We start from the raw sequence: 20,769 nt of genomic DNA, 5'->3' as shown, positions 1-20,769 counted from the left end.
ACAGATGGTTGGTCACTTAGCCTTTTATATATATACGTGGTGGCTCATTATATGTGACCTCATGAGTGGAATAAACTTAGATCTGCAATGGCTTTCTGAGTTCTGGTAGATATTTGATTGCTCCCCTAGGAAAGTAACTTTATGGCTTTTGCAGAGAAAGTTGTACTGGAAAATTTACTTTCCCTGTCCTTCAGCTGGTTTGTCCCTGAGCCAGACCTCTCTGAAAATCGAAAAAGAATACTATTTTTTCTTCTCAAGTTATCAGTTGTAGCTATCAGGAATTTGTTACTGTCTGCTAAAGCCTTTTAGCATGAAAACATGCTAAAGACAGTACATGTGTAAGAGTGTTATGTGGGAAATTATATTATGGGGATGCAGAGGAGAACTTAAAACTAGACTATTCTTATGTGAAAGGGAAAAAAAGGAATGGAATTAAAAAGAAAAATCCTTAAAATGATGTAGCCCCCGTGGATCTTTTTTCCACTACTTCATCTCTTATACGCCGTGAGGTAGATAGATGTTAGCTGTGGGGACAGAAGTGCTGCCCCTGCCTTTCCTCAGGGCATACTCCGAGTCGTGCCTGTCATAACGGGTGCTCAGAAGCCACTGGCTGCAGAGTGTCTCTTTCCTCTTCTCTCTCAGCACAGCTCTTGAGATAGCGGAGATGGATGCTGGTTACGAACTGTGTTCCAGCCTTAGCATACAGATTGTACTTATCCTCCTTAATCATCTTTCCCCAAGTGAAACTGTACGGTGAATGTTAGGTTTGTGTTGTTCTTGGAGAGGCTGGCCCTTCTTGTAGCTACTTGCATTTGCTGGGAAGTATGCCATCTTCCTTTGGTTTGGACTGTGAAGACGGCTCTTTCAGTGTTCAGAGAGAAATAGAAGGTGGAGGATCAAAGGACACGGGTGCTTTCTGGAGTCCTCTGACTGTGTTTGGAAGAAATATAAAAGTAGATAGATCTCATCACAGTATTATAGCATTACAAGGTATTAGGCCTTTGGGACACTGAGGCTTGACAAAGTTAATAACTTTCCCTAAAGTGAGTGACTAGTTAAGGGCAGAATTCTAGAGTCTATGTTTTTCCACACTTCTCTGTTCATATGGAGGCGTCTGGAAAGGCCTGTTTTGAAAATGTTTGATGACTATGAAGTATAAACCTCAGGTTACATACGGTAAAGCAGTGTAGTCTGTGTTCTTCAGAATTCTGGTGAGCGGCTGATCCCAACCCCTCAAATCATTTCTGCAGAGCAAAGAAAACACAGTCAGACTAATGTTAATCATGGGAGCCTATAACAATGATCTATAACTTGTCATAACACATTATAATATTACAGAAATATATTTAACTCACAGAACAGTCTCAGGGGGCTCTTAACTCCCTTTAAAACCATGCTCCAAGCCTCTGTTGTAGCAAGATGGAGCTGCAGCGTTCTCTGACACTGCCAGGCCACTTTCATCCAAATCAGCCTAAGAAAATTCCTTTTGAAAACCCCTGCACAGTCTCCTCTGCTCAAAAGTATGTTTCCTTTTGTCGGCACCTGGAAACAGGAAGTTGAGATTTGAGGAGAAACCTTTGGTGGTTGTGCATTAAGCTTGCTGGAGACTTGGAGTCTCTGTTGCCACGGAAACCACACCGGCTGCCTTATTTATTAATGGCGGCTTGGTGAACTTCCAGAGGTACTCCTGCCCTGTCCTGCAAATCATTCTAGAGAAATGCAGGTTGACTTTTAAGATATTTCTCTGTCGTTTCTCAAGCATTCCCTCCTGAGTCCTCAGGAGCTCCAGAAAATTGCCCCTATGCAGTTTCAGAACCACTGATTTTTTTATCTGGCAAGCGTGTGTGAAGGCCATTTCCTCACTTTCATGCTTACTAGTAAATCATGTTTATGCTTGCCTGCCTTGTTCAATAAGTGACTTTTTATTGTATCGCCTTTAAGAGTTATATAGACTTAAAATAAAGCAAGAGGGGATGGAAAAATTAACTATTCAAATACATTGAAAACCTTGATAACTGGCCTTAAGGGAGTCATACGTTTCTAAGCCTTTCCTTAACTTTAAATATTCCAAACTTGGTTCTTTTTTTATCCAAAAGAAAAGGTTCATTTCTTTTCACTCCAGAAAGATACTTTCAGAAGATGTTTTAGACAAATGTTCTTTAAGTATAGTTTCACTAAACTAATTCTTCCCTGCCAGGCATATTAACAGTATTGGAAATTGCCTCCAGGAAAAAAAAAAATCTTTTTTTCCAGCTAATTGTTTATCTGGAAGGATGCAAATGGTGGTTTTAAGCCTTTAAGTCATCCATCATGCCTGGCAGCCTCTTTTGTCTCATTGTTGAGTTTGAGCCAAGTGAGACTCTTTCTTAGTCTTGGGAGGAAGGTACAGGGGTCTGGTTCTGCCAAATCTGTGTTCTCTGGGAGTCTGAGCCCTGATCTGAAGGAAGGTAATGTAGACAGACCCACAGGCCCCCTTGAATTGAGGACGATCATGGATCCTCATTTTCTGATGTCACATTAAAGTAAGAAGTAACAGTATTCAAAATAGAAGTTCAGGACTTGTTCCCTCAGTTCTTCCAGTGTCTGTGAATTGCTGTTAGTTTTTAAATGCATTTTTGTGGATGTAATAAAATACTGTTTATAGTCAGCTACAAAGTAAGTAATTACAATGCGGCGAATGAAATTCAATATAACTTTGTCGTGGTTTTTTGAATTTTAATTAAACCAGTTTTAGAGTAAATTATAAATGCCGCTGCTTTTGTTGTGACAAGTGACATTGACAAAATATTAATCTAATGGCTTGTTATTCATAGAAGCTCAATGTGTTCTCTAGTCTACAAGCTTTGGGTGTTTGTTTTGTTTTAATGTTCAGTGTATGTTTTTTAAAATCCAGAGAGAAGAATAAAGTTTTAAAACCACATGAAATAAGAACTCCATGTATGGAATATTCCATTGTTGATATCTTGCCAACCACAATTGTGCGTGTCTCATTTATGGCACTGAAACCTTTCTTTTTTTTTTTTAACCAGATGTCTCTGTGGTCACTTTTTTGGTATCGTGAAAACTGAAGCTGGGATAAATAACCAACTGTTGACTCCAGAATCTAATATTAAAGGAATAATCAATCTATGTTCCTATTAGATCATTTCCCTTTTATTTTACTTTGTACATTACCTTGTGGTATTGCTTAAATATGGTATTTTGTTGGTTGTGTTTCCCTTTTATAGCTAAATTATCCAAGTTATTTTCTTTGAGGATTCTTTTAACTTGAATTTTATATAATTATCTGTAAAGACTTTGTATCTCCTAAATATATTAGATATTCAAAAACTCTGGGGTTATTTTTGGTCAATTTATTTGCTTTCCCCCATCATGGTTTAAAACTTTTATTTGTTTTTACATTTTGGTGTTTAAAATGGATGTAAAAAAATTAATTACAAGGTCTTTACGTTACTCCTGCGTTTAGTTTTTAACAAGACAAATTTTACTCGAAGGGTTAAATCTTTATGTTCTGTTTCTCTCCTTTTACTCTTCAAAGCTGACCTAGAATCCAAAGGTTTAGAGTAAAATCAGTTTTACCCCATAGCTTTTTCTTTCAATGGATTAGAAATTCCCATTTGAAAAATAGAGCCAATTAGTACTCCCTGTATTGTGTGTGAGTGTGTGTGTGTGTGTGTGTGTTGCGGAGGGGGAGGGGGGTGATAAAATCACATTATTTATTCAATTTCCAAGTATGATTGTTGCCTGTATTTTTTACTCAGGGATTAAATTGTTGTCACCACCACCACCACCACCACCACTATCAGATTCTGGGGGGTAAGAGTAGAGAAGGTGCGAGACGGTTGTAGACATCCAAATATGACAGCAGAATAATCTCTGCAACAATATGGCAGTGGAGCATTTGCTGACTTCAGAATGCCAGATCAACCCCAATATTTTTTTCAGGGATGCTAAACCTCTTGTAACTGCTAAATTGGATTTGTCACTGAATGAAGTATCAGCTGCTGTTGGACAAGGCCATAAAAGCCAGCCGGCTGGCCCTTTGTAGGCAGGGCTTACCCAACGATTGATATGTTTTAGCACTTTGGGGATTATTGTGATTAAGAGGAAACCATTCTGAATGAGAGAGAAAAGGGGTAAGGACACACAGCCTGCAGCTGGTGAACAGCATGTGTTTGCTGCCGAGGAAGTCACTATTATGGCTTTCTCTGGGTTCCTGTTCTGATTGACGGGTATGAAATCTTTATATGATGAAGCAGTGTCCTTATTTCCTCCAGTGGCAACTTTCCCTGCAGGGCCATAGACATGTGGAATGTTGTGGGCTTGAGAATGCTGAATGCTTTTAAAGCACTCATGTGTGAGTGCCCGTACACACACACACACAGTGGCTAAATGCGTCAGTCCACACACACGAGTTAATTGAGTTAATGTGTAGGGATTTCAGTAATAACAAGTGTCCTATTTCATTTCCCAGACCCAAAGCTCTGTGCCATGAATTAAAAATGTACCTCCATGTAGTTTGTGTCTGAGTCGCTTGTATGTGTGGGCCAGCTAAATGGAATCTACGTAGCCCATGGATTTGTAAACTTGAGGACCTAGTTGAGGGTTTATTAAGTACAGGAACCTCACTGTCTTTTTAGAACAGGTTTGTTTTCAAGAACCACCTGCTCCCAGGAGTGGTAGAACTTCTGCATGGGTCTTACGCTGGCCAAGACAAGGCTGTCTCTGAGAGGCAGCTTGTGAAGGAGATTAGGGTTTGAAGTTGCCCAGTACTTGCAAATGCACATGGAATTGGTTGCTTCTCTGGCTGTCCCAGGAGACTGTGCCCAGTTCATGCTCAGAGGTTGCTCAGTATACCGCACAGGAAAGAGGCCAGTTTGCCAGGTCCTACAGAGTGTCTTTCCAAGCCTGTGAAAAGCACGAATCATCCAGCAGCAGAGCATGCTTACAGCTGGCCCTTTGCTAGCTTTGATCTGCGAATCAGGCCACACCATGAATGCCCTTATTGTCATGTTATGTGTACACAGTGTGTGAATTATTGAAAATAGGGAGGCCTGAGCCTCATCTGGTAGAGATTACAGTGCAGGCATGCTGGGCGAAGGTCTGTAATTGAAAATCCCCAGATGCTGTTTATTTGGCCTTTGTCACATGACCTGCTGCAGGAAGATTGCCTGAACAAAATGTTGCCTGCATGGAGAGTGGAGCCCACCCTCCCCCACCCCTAGAGCCTACACAGGCTCAGTCTGTACACAGCTTAAACACCTGCCCAGAGGGTTTTTAAAGGCTTAAAATAGATTCTCTCATAGCATTTAAATAGAGGGCATCTTGCTTGTTGGTTTAAACTGCTTAAGCGGTTGTTGTTGTTGTTGTTGACTTGTGGAATCTTTTATCCACACAAGGGTTTGCTGGATAATTTCACTCTGACATATCTTTGCAAAGCAACCTTCAGGGCTGGAGCCATGAAAAGATAAGTAGTTTGGGCTCTGCCTTTAAAAATGAAACTTAGGTGGTAGATGAAGCTACATCAACTCATCTGCATTTTACCCAGTTTGTTCTTATCTATTCTACCTATGAAAAAGTTGAGATATTTCTGAGAAAATTTGTTTTTCTCTGCTAAATATTGAATGTTATCCTCTATGTGGATGGTGGATTGGGCAAGATGTTAAATCCAAAATTGATGGAGGTCGCAAGAATTAAAAACAGAGTAGACTGAGGTAAGTTTGAAGAAGGGAAGGCATTATGTTTTCTAGGTTCTTTTCACTGGAAATAAAACAGCCACTCACCATTCTTTATTGCCACTCTCTATCTCATTTATGGTTATGGGTGCATCTTCCATTTCTAGGAGCTTAGGAAGAGGAAAGGTTCCATGAGTATTTCGGCATTTCATGAGATTCAACCAGGCTAGCGATTTTCAACTGGTGTGCAGCGGAATTTTTAAAATATGCAGTACCTGACTATTTAGTCAGGGGCAATGACCTCTTTTCCCTTAAATTGTCAAAGCCAACAGAACAGTAGCTGTCTGGTATGAATGAATCAAAATTATACACTATTTTTTGTCACAATGGCAAAAAATGTAATATATATTTTGGTGGGCTGCAGAAGTTTAGTAATGAGTTTATGTGTGCCATGAGATGAAAAAGGTTGAAAATCGCTGAACTAGGCAATGCGTTCCTTGAAGGCAGGAACTCTGTTGTATTGTTCTTTATATCCCATGTCTGCTTTTTCTGCTCTTCCTGTTCCTTCTTCTTCCCTCTCTTCCTGCCATGATGTCACTTATTCAAATATTTTTTCTTTCAAGAAGAGGCTAAAATCCACAGTAGCAGCATCCTTAAGTAGCATGGTCTCAATACAATGCCAGGATTTGGAGGATGGGGGACTATGGGAGCATGATGTGGACCCTGCCTTCAAGAAGCTCATAATTTGTCAAAGATGAGTATAAACTCTCCTGAGAAGAGTATAGCATGGCAGCCCCAGTGCTAGGTGTGTGTATGAAGTATGGTGAGCCAAAGGGGCAGGAGAGACCAACGGCCATGGAGTTGGGAAGTGCCATTTGAACTGGGTCTTGGCAACTCAAAAAACAGTGTTCAGCAAGAATGGAACCTTGAGGATAGGGAGTGGGGAGGGGCCAGCCATTCACTCAAAGGAAACAGTACCCAGCATGGCATTGGCGAGATTAACACATTGATTGGTTGCCTCCTGCACAAGCAGACCGGGGAGGAACCTGCAACCAAGTACGTGCCCTTGACTAGAATCGAACCCAGGGCCCTTTGGTCCACAGGCCAACACTCTATCCACTGAGCCAAACCAGCTAGGGCACATTTTTATTTTTTACAGGGACAAATATGGCATGTTATGGGTAATTTGAAATTTAAAAGGAGAATAAAAAGGGGTTGACTCTTCTGAATCTAAAACTCAACCAAGAGAGGTAATCTATTTGGTTTGCTTGATCACTGCCTACAGTAGGAAGCCCATTTCATAGCCAGTTAATGATTAGCCTGTGCGTAATTACCTTACTGATTTTGAGATCAATCTAATGTTGTCTGAGCAAGGCAACCATAGGAGGAAACCTCTCTGGATTTTACCTGACTCTTCTTTGATGTTACCTCTCATCCTCCTAATACTCTGCCTTTTATTACTTTTGCATGGCTTCTTGCCTCATTTCTCCTCCTAAACTGTAAACTACTTGAGGGTTGAGAATATGTATTTATTCTGGCATGTGTCTCCTGCAATGCTTAGCACAATGCCTTTTACATAGAAAATATTCAGTAGATGTTACTGAACAGGGAAGGAGGGAGTGTACTGGGGCCAGATTATGCAGGCCTTGAGTGCATAAAGAGGAGTTGAGGTTTTACCCTGTTTTGTAGGTAGTGATGCAGAACTTTAAAATGATGTATGTGCAATTTAAACCACTTCATGGGTAGGTTGTGCCCCTTTCTAAGATTTTGTTATCATGAAATAGTCATGATCTTGTGAGAAGCTCACTTACTATAGAGGCTATTTTCAGAGCAGTTGGTCTAAAATTAAGGAATAATGAGCTTGGAAGATAAAACTGGGCTCAAATTCCAACTCTACCACTTACTAATGTGGGATCTTGGGCAAATTTCTTAACTTCTTTGAACCTCAGGTTAAGCATTTATATGATGGGAATAAGGTGAGTGTGAAGGTTGAATAATATGTGTGTCTAAGCATAGTCCTCTGCATAGTGCTGATACACAGTAGGTATTGAGTACATGTAGTATCCAACTTTCCACTATCTCACTTCATCTCTACCTGCCACACAATATTATTTCATTTAGCTTAGCCCCAGAGTTCATATTCTCCAGTTTGTGTGCATTAAAAAAATGCCTTTTATGATTATAGAGTCCATATTATTTTTAAAAGAATTACTAAGTGCCTAGACACTTAGATTTCTCTTTAGCATGTTTTCTAAGCAGCAGGTAATCCTGTGTGAGTGTCATTTTGATTTAATACTTGCATAATTCACCTTTGCATAGCTGCTATTATAGTAGTTACAGAAGTTGACACTTAATTCTTCTAGTGATAGTTGTGTTTTTACACTAAGAACTAAATTCTGGAAATCCAGTGGGGGACATGCTGTTTAATGCATTGCCTCCAGCCTATTGAGAGAGATAATTTTATGATCTGCCACACACTATAAGAATTTTTGCCATACTTAGCTCTTGGCAAAAACCTAATTTCTGCTATTTTATTCAATGAAAAATCTGTTCTAAATTAAAAGGTTATTGTGGCAAGTAAGTAGCTTGCATGATGCCCTCTTAGTGTTAAGATATTACAATGAAGGGCTCCTTTTACTGGGAAATTGTGCTTATGGCAGTATCATTTTGAAAATTAGGATGATACAAAGATTGTGAGAATATTTTCAGTATATCATGGAAAAGATGCTCAATTTCAATAACATTGAAAGTAGAAGCATTGGAGATTTATACTGGACAACGTGGTACGTTGTCCTGGACAGAAACCTTGTATATCAGTTCAAGCAATGAAAACATGAACCAAGTGCAGTGACATTACATAATCGTTATAGGACCACTTTAAATCATCATGGGGGGCCACAACCTCCATCAGTTGTTGCTGATGCAAACAACAGCCCTGTAGGGTAGGTGATTTACCCCCATTTTACAAGTGAGAAAATAGAGGCCCAGAAAAATTAAGCAAGTTGACTTTTGTTCACATAGCTAATAAGTACAAGTCCATCTTCCCTGGAAAGAGCTAAGGCAATCATACATTTGAGTAAAAAACAAAACAACAAAACACACTGAAAACCAAGTCTGCAACATTGCCACCGTTAAAGATTCTCCATTAAAAACCAGCAGTTTTTAGTCCTTGGAATGTGTGGATTTCACACTTCTCTACCGTCAAATAATTAATAAATAAACAGAGTGTTCTTAACAGAGTTTTTCATTAACAAGGCTCTCCTGGGTTAATGTTGAGATTAGCATTTTTCTGGACCAGGTCCATGTTACCATGGCATGTGGAGGTCAGTGCGGGGAGAGAGGAGCGAGAAGGAAAAGAACATGTGTTGGTGTCACTTGGGCCAACTTAAAAGAGCAGAGGGAAGGTCTAGAAAATTGTGCTGCCTGTCACTGAAATAGTCATAACAGTATAAGGGAGTACACATTTCAGGTAGTATTACCAATGTTGTCCAATTTCTATTTCTAGCTCATTTTCCCCCTCATTTTTCTTCATGCAGAAAAGAAGAGCTCATTTATTCTCCACTTATTGAGTCTCTACTTCCTAAGTGCTAGATCTGGGGTTGCAGAGAACTAGATAGATCCTTTCCATGGAGCAGTTACTATTCTAAACAGGGAATGAATAGTCCCATAGATAAGTAACAGCAGTGCAGCCGCAGCAGGTGCATATGCTTGGCACATAAGGGTATAAAGGAAGAAATGGCTTGCTTAGTTTGGATGGCTCCCGGAAGACTTCAGGGAGGAATACTTCAGTTGGGGCTTACAGGGATGAGTAGGAGTTTGCAGGAAAGGACATTTAAGGACATAGAGGTATGGAAAAGCATAACAAAACTTGGAGAATTCTATGAAGCTCCTTGTACTAGAACAGAGGAGCTCTCTACAGGAATGGGCTGTTAGGCTTAGGCTTCAGGCTAAGGCGTTTATGTTTTTCTTATAGTGGTCAAGGAACTGTTAATGTAGGGAAGCAACCTAATCAGGTGTGGGCATGAAAGAAAAGATGAATGTTCACAAGATGAGTGAAAACTCCCCTGAGAACCTGTAGGGGGGATTAGACAGAAGAATAACAAGAAGAATTAAGTATTAAGGCTAGTAAGATTATTTGTTAGAGGATTCAAAGGTGATTGTGTAGCATCTCTCTGTTTCATAGAGAATAAGCCATTAGAAAAATATACTTTATTCCTCTCTCTTTCCCTTCTAGTAATAATGTCAATTAAAAAAAAAAGCTTCTATGCAATGTAGAGGGATTATGTTCAATACATAGCATTGGACATTTTTACTTGACCCCTTGTAGTCTAATGCAAATGTGTAGTTGGTAAGCTGTCCCAGTAAGATGAAGGGGAACACAGTGTTTTATGGGGCCATCACTTGATAATGTTATCAGCTAACACTGAGTGATAGGAACTCCAAGAAGGTGAGACTTGGGTTATTGCCAAGCATTTTGAAGGGTTGAGAGGAGTGAGTTCTGAATAACCAGGGGTTAACACAGCCGTCCTCTGTGTATTCTTGCTTCTAAAGCTGTTCCTTATAATCCCCTGGGTGAATGCAGACACAGGATATTTCAGGGACCTGCTACTATTTACCTCCTGAAGGCCATCAGTCCCTTTTGTAAACCTTTAGATCAGGAACATGCAGTGCCAACCCTGACAACCCAGAACAGGCTGCCTAGCCCATTCTGGTGATTTTCCACTTTGGTGCTGATTTTTGGTCAATGATTTATATTGGAGATTAACAGAGGCATTGGTGTCTAAACTTCCTCATTGGCAACATGCTAGGACTGGTTCCAGTGCCCTTTTTCCTGAACCTTTCTTTATCCCCAATCTTAGTTGTATACCCCCTCTCCCACCGTGGTTCTTCACCCCTCTCATTCACTCATTCATTCCATCAGGGTTTCTTTACTGAGGACCTGCTGTATTCTGGCACCCGGGGTACAATGATGATGAGCAAAGCCCAATCTATGGTCCGTGTCCCTATGGAGTGTCCTACCAGGTCGTGGGGAGCCAGGTATTCATCATGCAGTCCCTCAAATACATGGAATGAAGTAGCTGTGATGCAGGCTGTGAATGAGAGTTTTGGGGAGGATAGGGTGACTCGACACCATTCTCATGGGTGAGAGCCCTTCACAGGTATAAGCTCTTTGAAGGCAGAGATGGCCCCCTCACCCCCACCCCCACCCCCACCCCCGCCATAATTCTAGCATATTGTTCGTGCTTTTGTAGGTGCAGGTGGTGTTTGACTAGTGGGTGACTCGCCAGCTTTGGTAGCCCTTCTTTCTTTCCCAGTGTCGCTAGCGCAATGGCAGCAGCATGGAAGAAAAGGTTAATTATTAATTCCTCACTGGTTAGTTAATACAGACCCTGTACTGTCTCCTTTGGCCATATCCATAGATAGACAGTCCCCAGAGCTTCAGGACGGGTCATTGAACATCCCTCCGTAGACCTCTCCCTGAATGGTGACACTTGGTTCTCACAGTGTCTCCTGCATCTGTGCTTTTTTTTTTTTTTAATTGATTTCAGAGAGTAAGGGAGAGGGAAAGAGATAGAAACATCAATGATGAGAAAGCATCATTGATTGGCTGCCTCCTGCATGACCCCTACTGAGGATCGAGCCTGAAACCCAGGCATGTGCCCTTGACTGGAAAGGAATCCAGGACCCTTCAGTCTGTAGGCCGAGGCTCTACCCACTGAACCAAATAGGCTAGGGCCATCTGTGCTTTTTGGTTGTTGACTTTGATGTCCTAAGATGTTTCCTTTAGATGAGTCTCAGCTGAAACAAAAGGGTCCATGGCTAGAAGGAGTTTTAACACCATCTTGTAGAAATGAGCAAGTCGTTTGTAAACGACTCTGTCTGTGTGGGTGCTGCTGCTCTGTCCTCCAGAGGACAGAACCACGCTCCACGGTGCTGTCACTCATGGAAGGCATCTTTCTTTGCTTCTTTCCATGGGATCATCTGTTTTTCTTTTTTTACTTTATGTTGGTGATTCAGGATCAAACATTGGGGGGAGCAGAGAAAAGATGGGTGCCATCAGTTCTTGTTCCCAGTAACTGGATGATGTGGATGGAGCCGCCACACGTACTGAAATGATAGGCGTAAGGCAGGAAGGACACAAGCCAGCAGTGAAGAGGCCAAGGTCCAAGACTGCAGATGTTTAGGGATGGGGCAGGCATCTTCAGTGGGAAGGTTCATGAAGGACGAGGCATTTGAAAGGTGGACAGAATCCAGACACGCAGAAATGGGCAAGGGCAGTACAGACCGTGAAAGCAATTGTGTGCTCAGGTACAGAGCTCAGAAAGCTCAAGGTGTTAACAAGGAACATTCTAGTAGTCTACCAGTGCTATTAGGCTAACTCAGGGTTTGTGAAGACCCTATGGCGGCAACCATAGCATTGGTGCCCCTTTGATACAGCTTTGGTTTAGCAGCCGAGAGAAGCTTGAGTTTTCTTTCTGATTCTGAATCTTTTAGCATGGGAATCCTCACATATCCCTCCCAGTGAAGGGAAGGCCAGCAGAGAGTTCCTCCGACTTCCCCAGGTCCAGGCCAGTTCAGCCCTCTCCGGGTGTGAGTTGGCCTAAGACATGGCTGCAGCCAAGGAAGGGAGCGGTCCACTTGTTACTTCTTCCTTTGTGGCTCCCTGACTCTATTCAATTACAAAGTGGCTCTTAGGCTGTTAAAGCCCAGTGTCTCTGGGCTACAATTTCTAGCCACAGACCTTGCATTTGCTGTGCCTCAAACATGACCTTGAGGCCACATCCCATTACGCACACGGCCCACAACAACGTTAACCAGTCTTCTGTCTGAGTAAGGCAAGCACAGTGCAAACTCCAGGTCTTTCTGCAGAAATCTCTCTCTATTGCCCCTTTAAGCAGGAAATTTCACGGCAATCGGGTTGCAGGAGAAGCCGATGATGGGCTCAATTTCAACTGTGTTATGTTCTTTAGGAGAAAGGAAAAATAAAATAAAAACTGGATTGCAGCGCCTGGTGAAGATCATAGTATGAAAATGGCAGGTCAGGCCTTGTTTATCTTTGCTGCTGCCTGTGGGAAAAGCAAGGGCAGCTGCAGCTGTCAAATCTCAGACTTAAAGAAGTGTTAGGGTGTGCATTTCTGAAGGGAATTTTATGATTCAGAGAACCAGTAGTATAATGACACTGAGTGGTGAAGTGCGACATTGCCACTCAGCTCTATAAGCTATTACGGATTTATAGGAGATGAGTCCTGAATGCTGTGGGTGCCATGAGTGCAGAACCTGGAGACTCCTGAGCTCAGAAAGAAAATGCCGTGGTCGGGGAGCTTGAGGGGCAGCAGGCATGTGTTTGTGTGTGTGTGTGTGTGTGTGTGTGTGTGTGTGTGTGTTTTAATGTCCCAGTTTCCAGCTTATGTATATATATATTTTTTTAATATATTTTATTGATTTTTTACACAGAGGAAGGGAGAGGGAAAGAGAGTTAGAAACATCGATGAGAGAGAAACATGGACCAGCTACCTCCTGCACACCCCCCCACTGGGGATGTGCCCGCAACCAAGGTACATGCCTTTGACCAGAATCGAACCTGGGACCCTTGAGTCCGCAGGCCTATGCTCTATCGACTGAGCCAAACCGGTTAGGGCAAGCTTATGTATTTAAAGAAATGCTACTTCCTCTGTCTGAAAAGGTCTTTACCTGTTCCCCTCCATTCCACCTGTCAAAATCAGTCTTGTCGCTCTAGTTAGTGATATGCATGCTGAAGTATTTGGGGGAAGTGTTATGCCTGCCATTTATTTTGAAATGCAGTAGCAACATCAATAAAATAAGATGGCTTGGTAAAATACATACAGGAATCGAGAGATGGGAAAGATGTGATAAAACAGGTATAGAAAAAGTGAATGGTAGATTCTAGGTGGTGGCTATATAGTGATCACTGTAAAATTCATTCTGTAAAAAACTTTTCTGTATGTATGAAATTTTTCATAATAAAATGTTGGAGAAAATATAAACTATTCTTAAAGGCCTAGTTTATGGCCCACCACTTTGGGGAAGGCTTTCTAGATTCCCCGAGTTATTTGTGGCCAAGTACCCATGCATGCTACTAGATCCTCTTTCATGGCAATAGTTGTCATCTGACGTGTAGAGCTGATTTGCTCGTGTATCTTAGCCCTTGTGTGGGACAGTAAACTCTTTGTTGGCAGGCAGGCAGTCCTCTCTTTATATCCCTGATGCATCAGACAGGCATCATAGGCACAAAGTAGATGGTCCTCACATGACTGTAGGATTAGTTTAGGAATATCATGATTAACTTTAAAGTTAACTTTGTTGAAATTCATTTTTGTAATGTAAGGTTCACTGGATGAAGCACCACCATTTGTGTGTGTGTGTGTGTGTGTGTGTGTGTGTGTGTTTGGAAGAGAGAGAGAGAGAGAAATGAGGGTTCACATTTCCAGTATCCAACATCCTGATCATGGCTGCAAATAAGACGGTGCTTTGTGGACAAGAGACCCATTGCCAATTACACCTGTGGTGGCTGGTGCCACTGAGCTCCCTGTCCTTGGTAAGGGAATTCTGTAACTTAGTACCACGACTCAAATCCAGAGCTCTGGACTGTATGGATCCACTCCCTTTAGAGGGCCATTCTATAGAAAGAAAAATAGGTCTCAGGACGTCTTATCAGGATCACTGACAAGAATCCATTCAGAACCTAGTTGATTTTCCCAAAACATGTATAACCCCAAGCAGCCAAAAAAATATTCCACAATCATTTGGAATGGCATATTTGTTTCCTAACAGGTGAGCATATTTTAATTCTGGGAAGATTTAGAAATAAAAGTAAAAGATGTTAATAGAATCAAAGCTATAGTATTAATAGTTTTACTTAAAGAATATATGCATATTTGATATTTCAAGTTAATTATTTAAAATAAATTGCCCCTCCATAAAATAAAATAAATTGGCCCATTTAACAGGTTAGCCTGTATTTCTAAATTAAAATGTGCCAATGGGTAATTAATTTAGACTTGATTTGGGGTAGGGTTGAGGTCTTACTAGATTTGTAAGCAATATTGGAGTATTTAAGATAATTTATTAAGTTTTTAAGAGTTGTTTAAGAAAAGGTTTTATAAGTTGAATCACATAGTTCTAATATTGAAAAGAATTAAATTAAATACAGTTTTTTTAAATGTTTAAAGGAGTTTAGATTTATAAAATGGGCCAACCATTATTCGAATGGACCTTTGAAAGTGATTATAAAAATTATAATGTATGAGTTGAAGTTAAAATTTAAAAGTGATCTAGGTATTAAAGGTTTTTCTTTTTTTAAAAAAACACACAACTAAGCAAATGAAATATATATTTTTATTAACAGGTAAACCTAAATAGTGTTTTTCTGTGCACAAAGCCACCCTGATGGTCATTAAAAAATTCATATGAAATAAAGTGATTAACACTGCTTCAATCACAGTAGATACTTCATGTTAGTTGAATTTGAATTTTTAAAATTGTAAAAATAGCCCAGTCGGAGTTACTCAGTGGTTGAGCATTGACCTATGAACCAGGAGGTCACTATTTGATTCCAGGTCAGGGCACATGCCTGGGTTGTGGGCCTGATCCCCAGTAGGGAGCACGCAGGAGGAAGCTAATCAATGATTCTCTCTCATCATTGTTGCTTCTCTCTCTTCCTCTCCCTTCCTCTCTGAAATCAATAAAAATATATTTTTAAAAATTATAAAAATAAAAGTCTCTAGGAAAAAGAAAATTTGAATCAATGATATTCCTTAAGGAGGCAAGAAGAAACACATAAGAACCTCAAGTTAATTACTCTTTATGACTTGAAATATGGTCTAAAAGAAAAACATAGTTTTGAAGGGTTATTTTGTAAAGCATAAGGATGTGAGAGTTACAACAAGCATTCAGTGAAATGATGACGGTAGCATAGAGTTCTGCACAGTAGATACCTAGTGAGTGCCTATTGGAGAAGTACCAATTTTTAGAAATACTGTAATCAACATATGAGTTGATATTGTTTAACTCCAAGGGATGCCATTTGTGTAGACTCCAGATTCTATGCAAATGTGGCCATCCTAGATATTGACCTCATTCATTCAGCCAAGTGTTATAAGAAATTAAAAGTTAGTTGTATAGGTGATGTATCACATGTAACAAGTAATTCTCTCTGCGTTCACAGAGAATATGCTCGTGTGAGGCAGGAGACATTTTTGCCATCTGGATAAGGTTCAGATAAAATTACATGTAAAACGGAGCCCTGGATTTATTTCATCCTGGCCACTCAGACATCCTGGCCTCACTGTGCACCCTGTCCCTGAACAGAGTGCACAGTGAAGCCCCGAGCTGGAGCATGCTTGGCTCGTCCGCAGATATTGTCATTTAGGTCTGGCTTCTGGTAATTAGGCACTCCTAGCTGGGCTCTGCTGTCCGCGAGCCTTTGAGACAAATTGCAAAATCTGTACAACCATTGGAGAGATGGAGAAGTAGACCCGATGACACTACAAGGAGATATTGGTAGTTCTCAAAAGTTTGAAAGGGAATCCTTAGAGAAGCAATCCTCAAAACTGAATTTCCAAGTTCTTTTTCCGCAGTTCAGTTATAGAATCAGGATCTGAGAAGATCCTGACAGGCTGGAATGACAGGCTTAATCTAATGGGATGAAATCCAATAGGAACAAATCTCAGGTTCTGTATTTGGATCTGAAAATTGTAACTATGCTTAAAAGGACTGGCACAGGGTGGTAACCCATATGAAAGGAACGTAGGAGTTCAAATTGATGCAAGTTGGCAGTTTATCGTGGTCCCCCCAAATCAGAGGCAGTGCTGCATGAGCCGGTAGAGTATTTGGGACGAGTGAGGTGATGCACCCACTCTGATGTGGAGCTGTCCCAGCAGGAGCATCCCTGCAGTTCTGGGTTTTGAGGCTTTGCAAGGAAAATAGACAAAGGATGGTCACAGGATGTGTGTGGGGGGCAGTGCTGCAAAGCTTGTCACAGATAACAAAGGAACAGGGGAGGCTTGGCTTGGACACAACTCCAGGCAGACCTGAAAGCCGTCATTAATATCTGAAACTTAGTCATGTGCATCAGTGACTAGCCTTGATTCTTGTGAAGAGGAACAAGAAGAACCTGAGGAAGAAAGTTACAAGAAGCCACAGATAAGGAGGGTCCTTTTAATCTTAAAAGTTTTAAGATGAAATGGACCACTTCCTGAATTCTAGAAGCGCTGGCTTCGGCTAATAAGGACTTCGACTTTTAAGAGTGAGAGTGGATGACCCAGAGACACTTTCCAGCCCCAAACCTCCACGATTCCTTTGTCTTCTAGGGCTGACAGTGCATTGCACGGTCCTAGCACAAGCAGGTGGTGGACAGAGCCGCGCTTACAGGAATGTTCTAGACCAGTGGTTCTCAACCTGTGGTTCGCCAACCTGTGGGTCGCGACCCCTTTGGGGGTCGAACGACCCTTTCACAGGGGTCGCCTAAGACCATTGGAAAACACATATATAATTACATATTTTTGTGATTAATCACTATGCTTTAATTATGTTCAATTTGTAACAGTGAAAATACATTCTGCATATCAGATATTTATATTATGATTCATAACAGTAGCAAAATTGCAGTTATGAAGTAGCAACGAAAATAATTTAATGGTTGGGGGTCACCACAACATGAGGAACTGTATTAAAAGCTCCTGGCATTAGGAAGGTTGAGGACCACTGTTCTAGACAATGATGGGGGACAGTATTTAGAATTCTCAGACAAGATTCCCACAAGGACACTCTCTCATTGGTCTTCATTAGCGCTGCCAATTTTTTACTTTGCCAGGGGAGGTCTGGTGGACGTGGTCACTGCCTTTCAGCAAAGGCTGTGTTATTTCCTTGTTTGTTCTTTCTCAGCGGGAACAGAGCTTGGGGAGTAAGACCAAGTTCTTGCTCTCTTCGGGGAGTATGTCTGGGAAGTAAGACAGCAAGCACAAATTATACAACCAGCTATACAGTTATGATTATAGTTACAGTTTGAACCCATGTCTTGTAAGAGTGGGTTTTTATGTCATGTAGTATTACATTTCCCCACTCAGCTTTGGGGTTATACTTTCCTGTTATATCATAGTTCTTTGAAGTCAGGTAATCTGTTTGAAACTTCTCTCTCCTGGCGGGGTACTGATGGAAAGTCTTTGGGTATACTTTTAGACATTTTCTTCCCCCTACCCCGCCCCCCCCCCAAGCCCCAAAAAGAGATTATAAAGCCTTGAGGAGGTTGAGTCATTCTTTTTCATAGACACAGTCTTGTGTGTAGTTACTAGTACAGTGACTGCTTTTAGGGGGTGTCTGTTTTCATACTATTAACTTATCGTTGTAGGGTTTCTGTGGCCACAGCAGCTCATTCTCTTGTGGCTATAATTTAACTAGAGGTAACTACAAGTAGAAACTTGGGTGAGGAGGAATGGATATGAAAAATAAGACTAGAACAGACGGGGTTTGCGGATTCCCACACTAATGCTTGTATTTGTTGCTTATACAAGTGACCACCCATTTAGATGCAAGCATGAAAAGAAAAAGGTGCATTTTTAAAAAGCAAATTTCTATCCTCAACTGCTGATTGTAATTCAGAATTAATGCCCCTCATCTTATTTTCTCCTAGTAAGTATTTTTGCAAACAATAATGGCACTGTTTTATTTTCCTAGCATTAATAAACTTACAGCTGCAACAGATTCTGAATTATATTCTTAGCTTTCAGAGGCTTTTTAAAAAATTTTGTGATCCACCTTATTGTAAATTCTTCTTTCTTGCAGGTAGGAATGAATTGATAGCCAGATACATCAAACTCAGGACAGGGAAGACGAGGACCAGAAAACAGGTAAAATAACCTACCTGGAAATTGTGCATGTCAGCGAATGGCCCAAGGAGGCATTTTGGCTGCAGTGGCTGTCTGTGCTTCGGCTCCTAGGAGCCCCCATTTTGAGTTCCCTGTAAGGACGTCAGTGATGTTTAAATTGGTGTTTTAAATTGGCTCAGTTTTCACTGTTCATCATTTCAGTGACCCTTGACTATGTGGTCTTAAGAGCCCTTTTTATACATATGGGAAAATTTTACTAAGGACAGTATATAAAACTGCTCCTGCACTGTATTTTAAAAGTTCTGTTTCTTTCCCAAACTATGCATCTGCAAACACTACAAATGCTGCAGGTGCAAATATACTTGCAGGCCATGACATTTTGTGATTTTTGTGCATTGTAAAATCCTGGAACAACTACAATATTAGTCATCATTTCAATGAAAAAGTAACACTAGCAGCCATGAGTATTGGCCTGAATATGATACTGAATGATGTGCGTCCAGGGAACCGTTGCTCCTTAAGCTATGGCTTTGTGTTAGTAGCTGCTGTGACTGAAATGAAGTTACAACGTAAATGTATTTGTGCAGAGCAGTGTCAGGCATTTCCTCTGCCCTTTGTCAGGGCTCTGGCTCTCTTTTTTTCTGATGTAAAGCAGCCCAAATCTCTGACCCAGTTCAAAACTGGAATGGATGAGAAATTCCTGTTTAACCAAAAACAAAAAGAAAGAAAGGGGAAGGAGGGGGCGGGAAAAATCAAACATCTCATGGGTGAGTTGTTAACAGAAAAAATTTTTATTTTTTACTTTTTAATGTTGACTTATGCTGATGGATCTGTAGATTTTAAAAACTACCATGAAACCAGAAGGCAAGCTCAACTGTGGTCTCATTAAGCCTGAGCAGCAGATTCCAGTCCTCTGCTCAGTGACGAGTTGTTTTCATGAGTGTTGATGATGGGGGAGAGCTTTTCCCCAGGAATGCTACATGTGCCCCAGCCGGGGCCTGGCTGCTGAGTCAGCACAGAGGGAAGTGGCCTCCTGCCAGTGCTCAGGCCCAGGACATTGTCTGTTCTGTGGATGTTCCCCTGACAGTGTGCAGTGGTCCTCATTAAGTCCAAGTCCGAGAACCACATCAGACCAAAATTTGGTGGGAAACAAGTAAAAGCAGGAGCCGGATGGAGGTGTGAGGAGGATGGGGGAGTTCCTGCTTCTCCGTAAATTTTTTTAAAGGCAAAAATTGAAAAAAAATTAATTTAAACTCAAAGACAAAGTTAAAGATAAAAGGATCTTGTATTATCATAAATTCTGGGGGTTTTTTTAGAGTTGCTAGAGTGTTTGAAATAAAGTCATTGTCTCATAGTCTGAGTCGCTGAACTATTACATTGGAGGTTCTAAATTTTTGAAACAGACATAAACAGATAAGATCTAATTCCCAGCATGCGGAATGTGCTGGGCCTGGACCGTCTGCTGGTCCATGGGCTCTGGTCATGTGCCCGACCCCTTCACTGAGGGACTCTTCTAAATTTAACCAAGTCCCCTGGAAAGAGATGCAAATTTGTTTACGCAGTGGAATCATTGTGTCTCAGAAGCCAGGCTTGGCTTGGTTTCCACACCCAGGCATCCTGGGGATGTTTTGAGGCAGCAGTTGGTGATACCTCTCCAATGTGAATTTGTTGTTCAGCAAATCCGTGTGGTTTTCAACCCAGATTTTTAACAGGGTGGCTGGCTGGCTGTATTCACACTTTGCGCTTTGTAATAATATGCAAATCCACTTGGCGCCCAGTCAATACCCAAAAGAGTGGAAGGATTAAAGATATTTATAAGGGGGGAAATGCTCTGCTAACTGGGTCTTTCCATTTCACTTTGAGATCTAATTTACATGTCAGTATTATTTTAACATTTGCTACAGAATCCAGAGCTCTTAATGAGATCAGAATACAACCGACAGCTTCAGCTTTTTGATTGTGCAGAATGTGCTAATTTATGGATCGTCTCTTCTAAATTGAGAAAAAGGGATTTTCCCTCCCTATACTGAGAAGCTATAAATATTTTCATTTACCTCTACCCCCACCTTTTTAATTTTATAACGAAAACAACCCCACTCTCCCCCTCTCATCCCATGTCCGTGATTGCTCCCGGGTGAGAAAAACACTAGATAAGCCTGAACTTTCCTCCTGAATCAAGTCACTGCAGTGATGACCCAGTCTGAAAAGCTGAGAGCAGCGCTGGGGGCTTGGTGTCTGGCTGGGACTGT

General features: G+C 41.2%; 1 protein-coding gene across 12 annotated transcripts in view; it reads left to right on the top strand.

Annotated features, from left to right (window-relative positions):
- TEAD1 (TEA domain transcription factor 1) overlaps positions 1–20,769 on the top strand; it is a 265,123-nt gene that overhangs the window by 163,426 nt on the left and 80,928 nt on the right. For all 12 annotated transcript variants that reach the window (XM_070425275.1, XM_070425283.1, XM_070425281.1 and 9 more), the window contains exon 3: positions 18,477–18,541. In XM_070425275.1, coding sequence (XP_070281376.1) covers positions 18,477–18,541 — 65 coding nt within the window. The remainder of the gene's footprint in view (positions 1–18,476; positions 18,542–20,769) is intronic.

Source organism: Myotis yumanensis, unplaced genomic scaffold (genome assembly GCF_028538775.1).
Source record: "Myotis yumanensis isolate MYYU_CA2020_CCGP unplaced genomic scaffold, mMyoYum1.0.hap1 SCAF_10, whole genome shotgun sequence".
NCBI classification, from domain to species: domain Eukaryota; kingdom Metazoa; phylum Chordata; class Mammalia; order Chiroptera; family Vespertilionidae; genus Myotis; species Myotis yumanensis.
The sequence above is the reverse complement of the archived record's forward strand: the minus strand, read 5'-3'. Positions and strand labels throughout refer to the sequence as shown.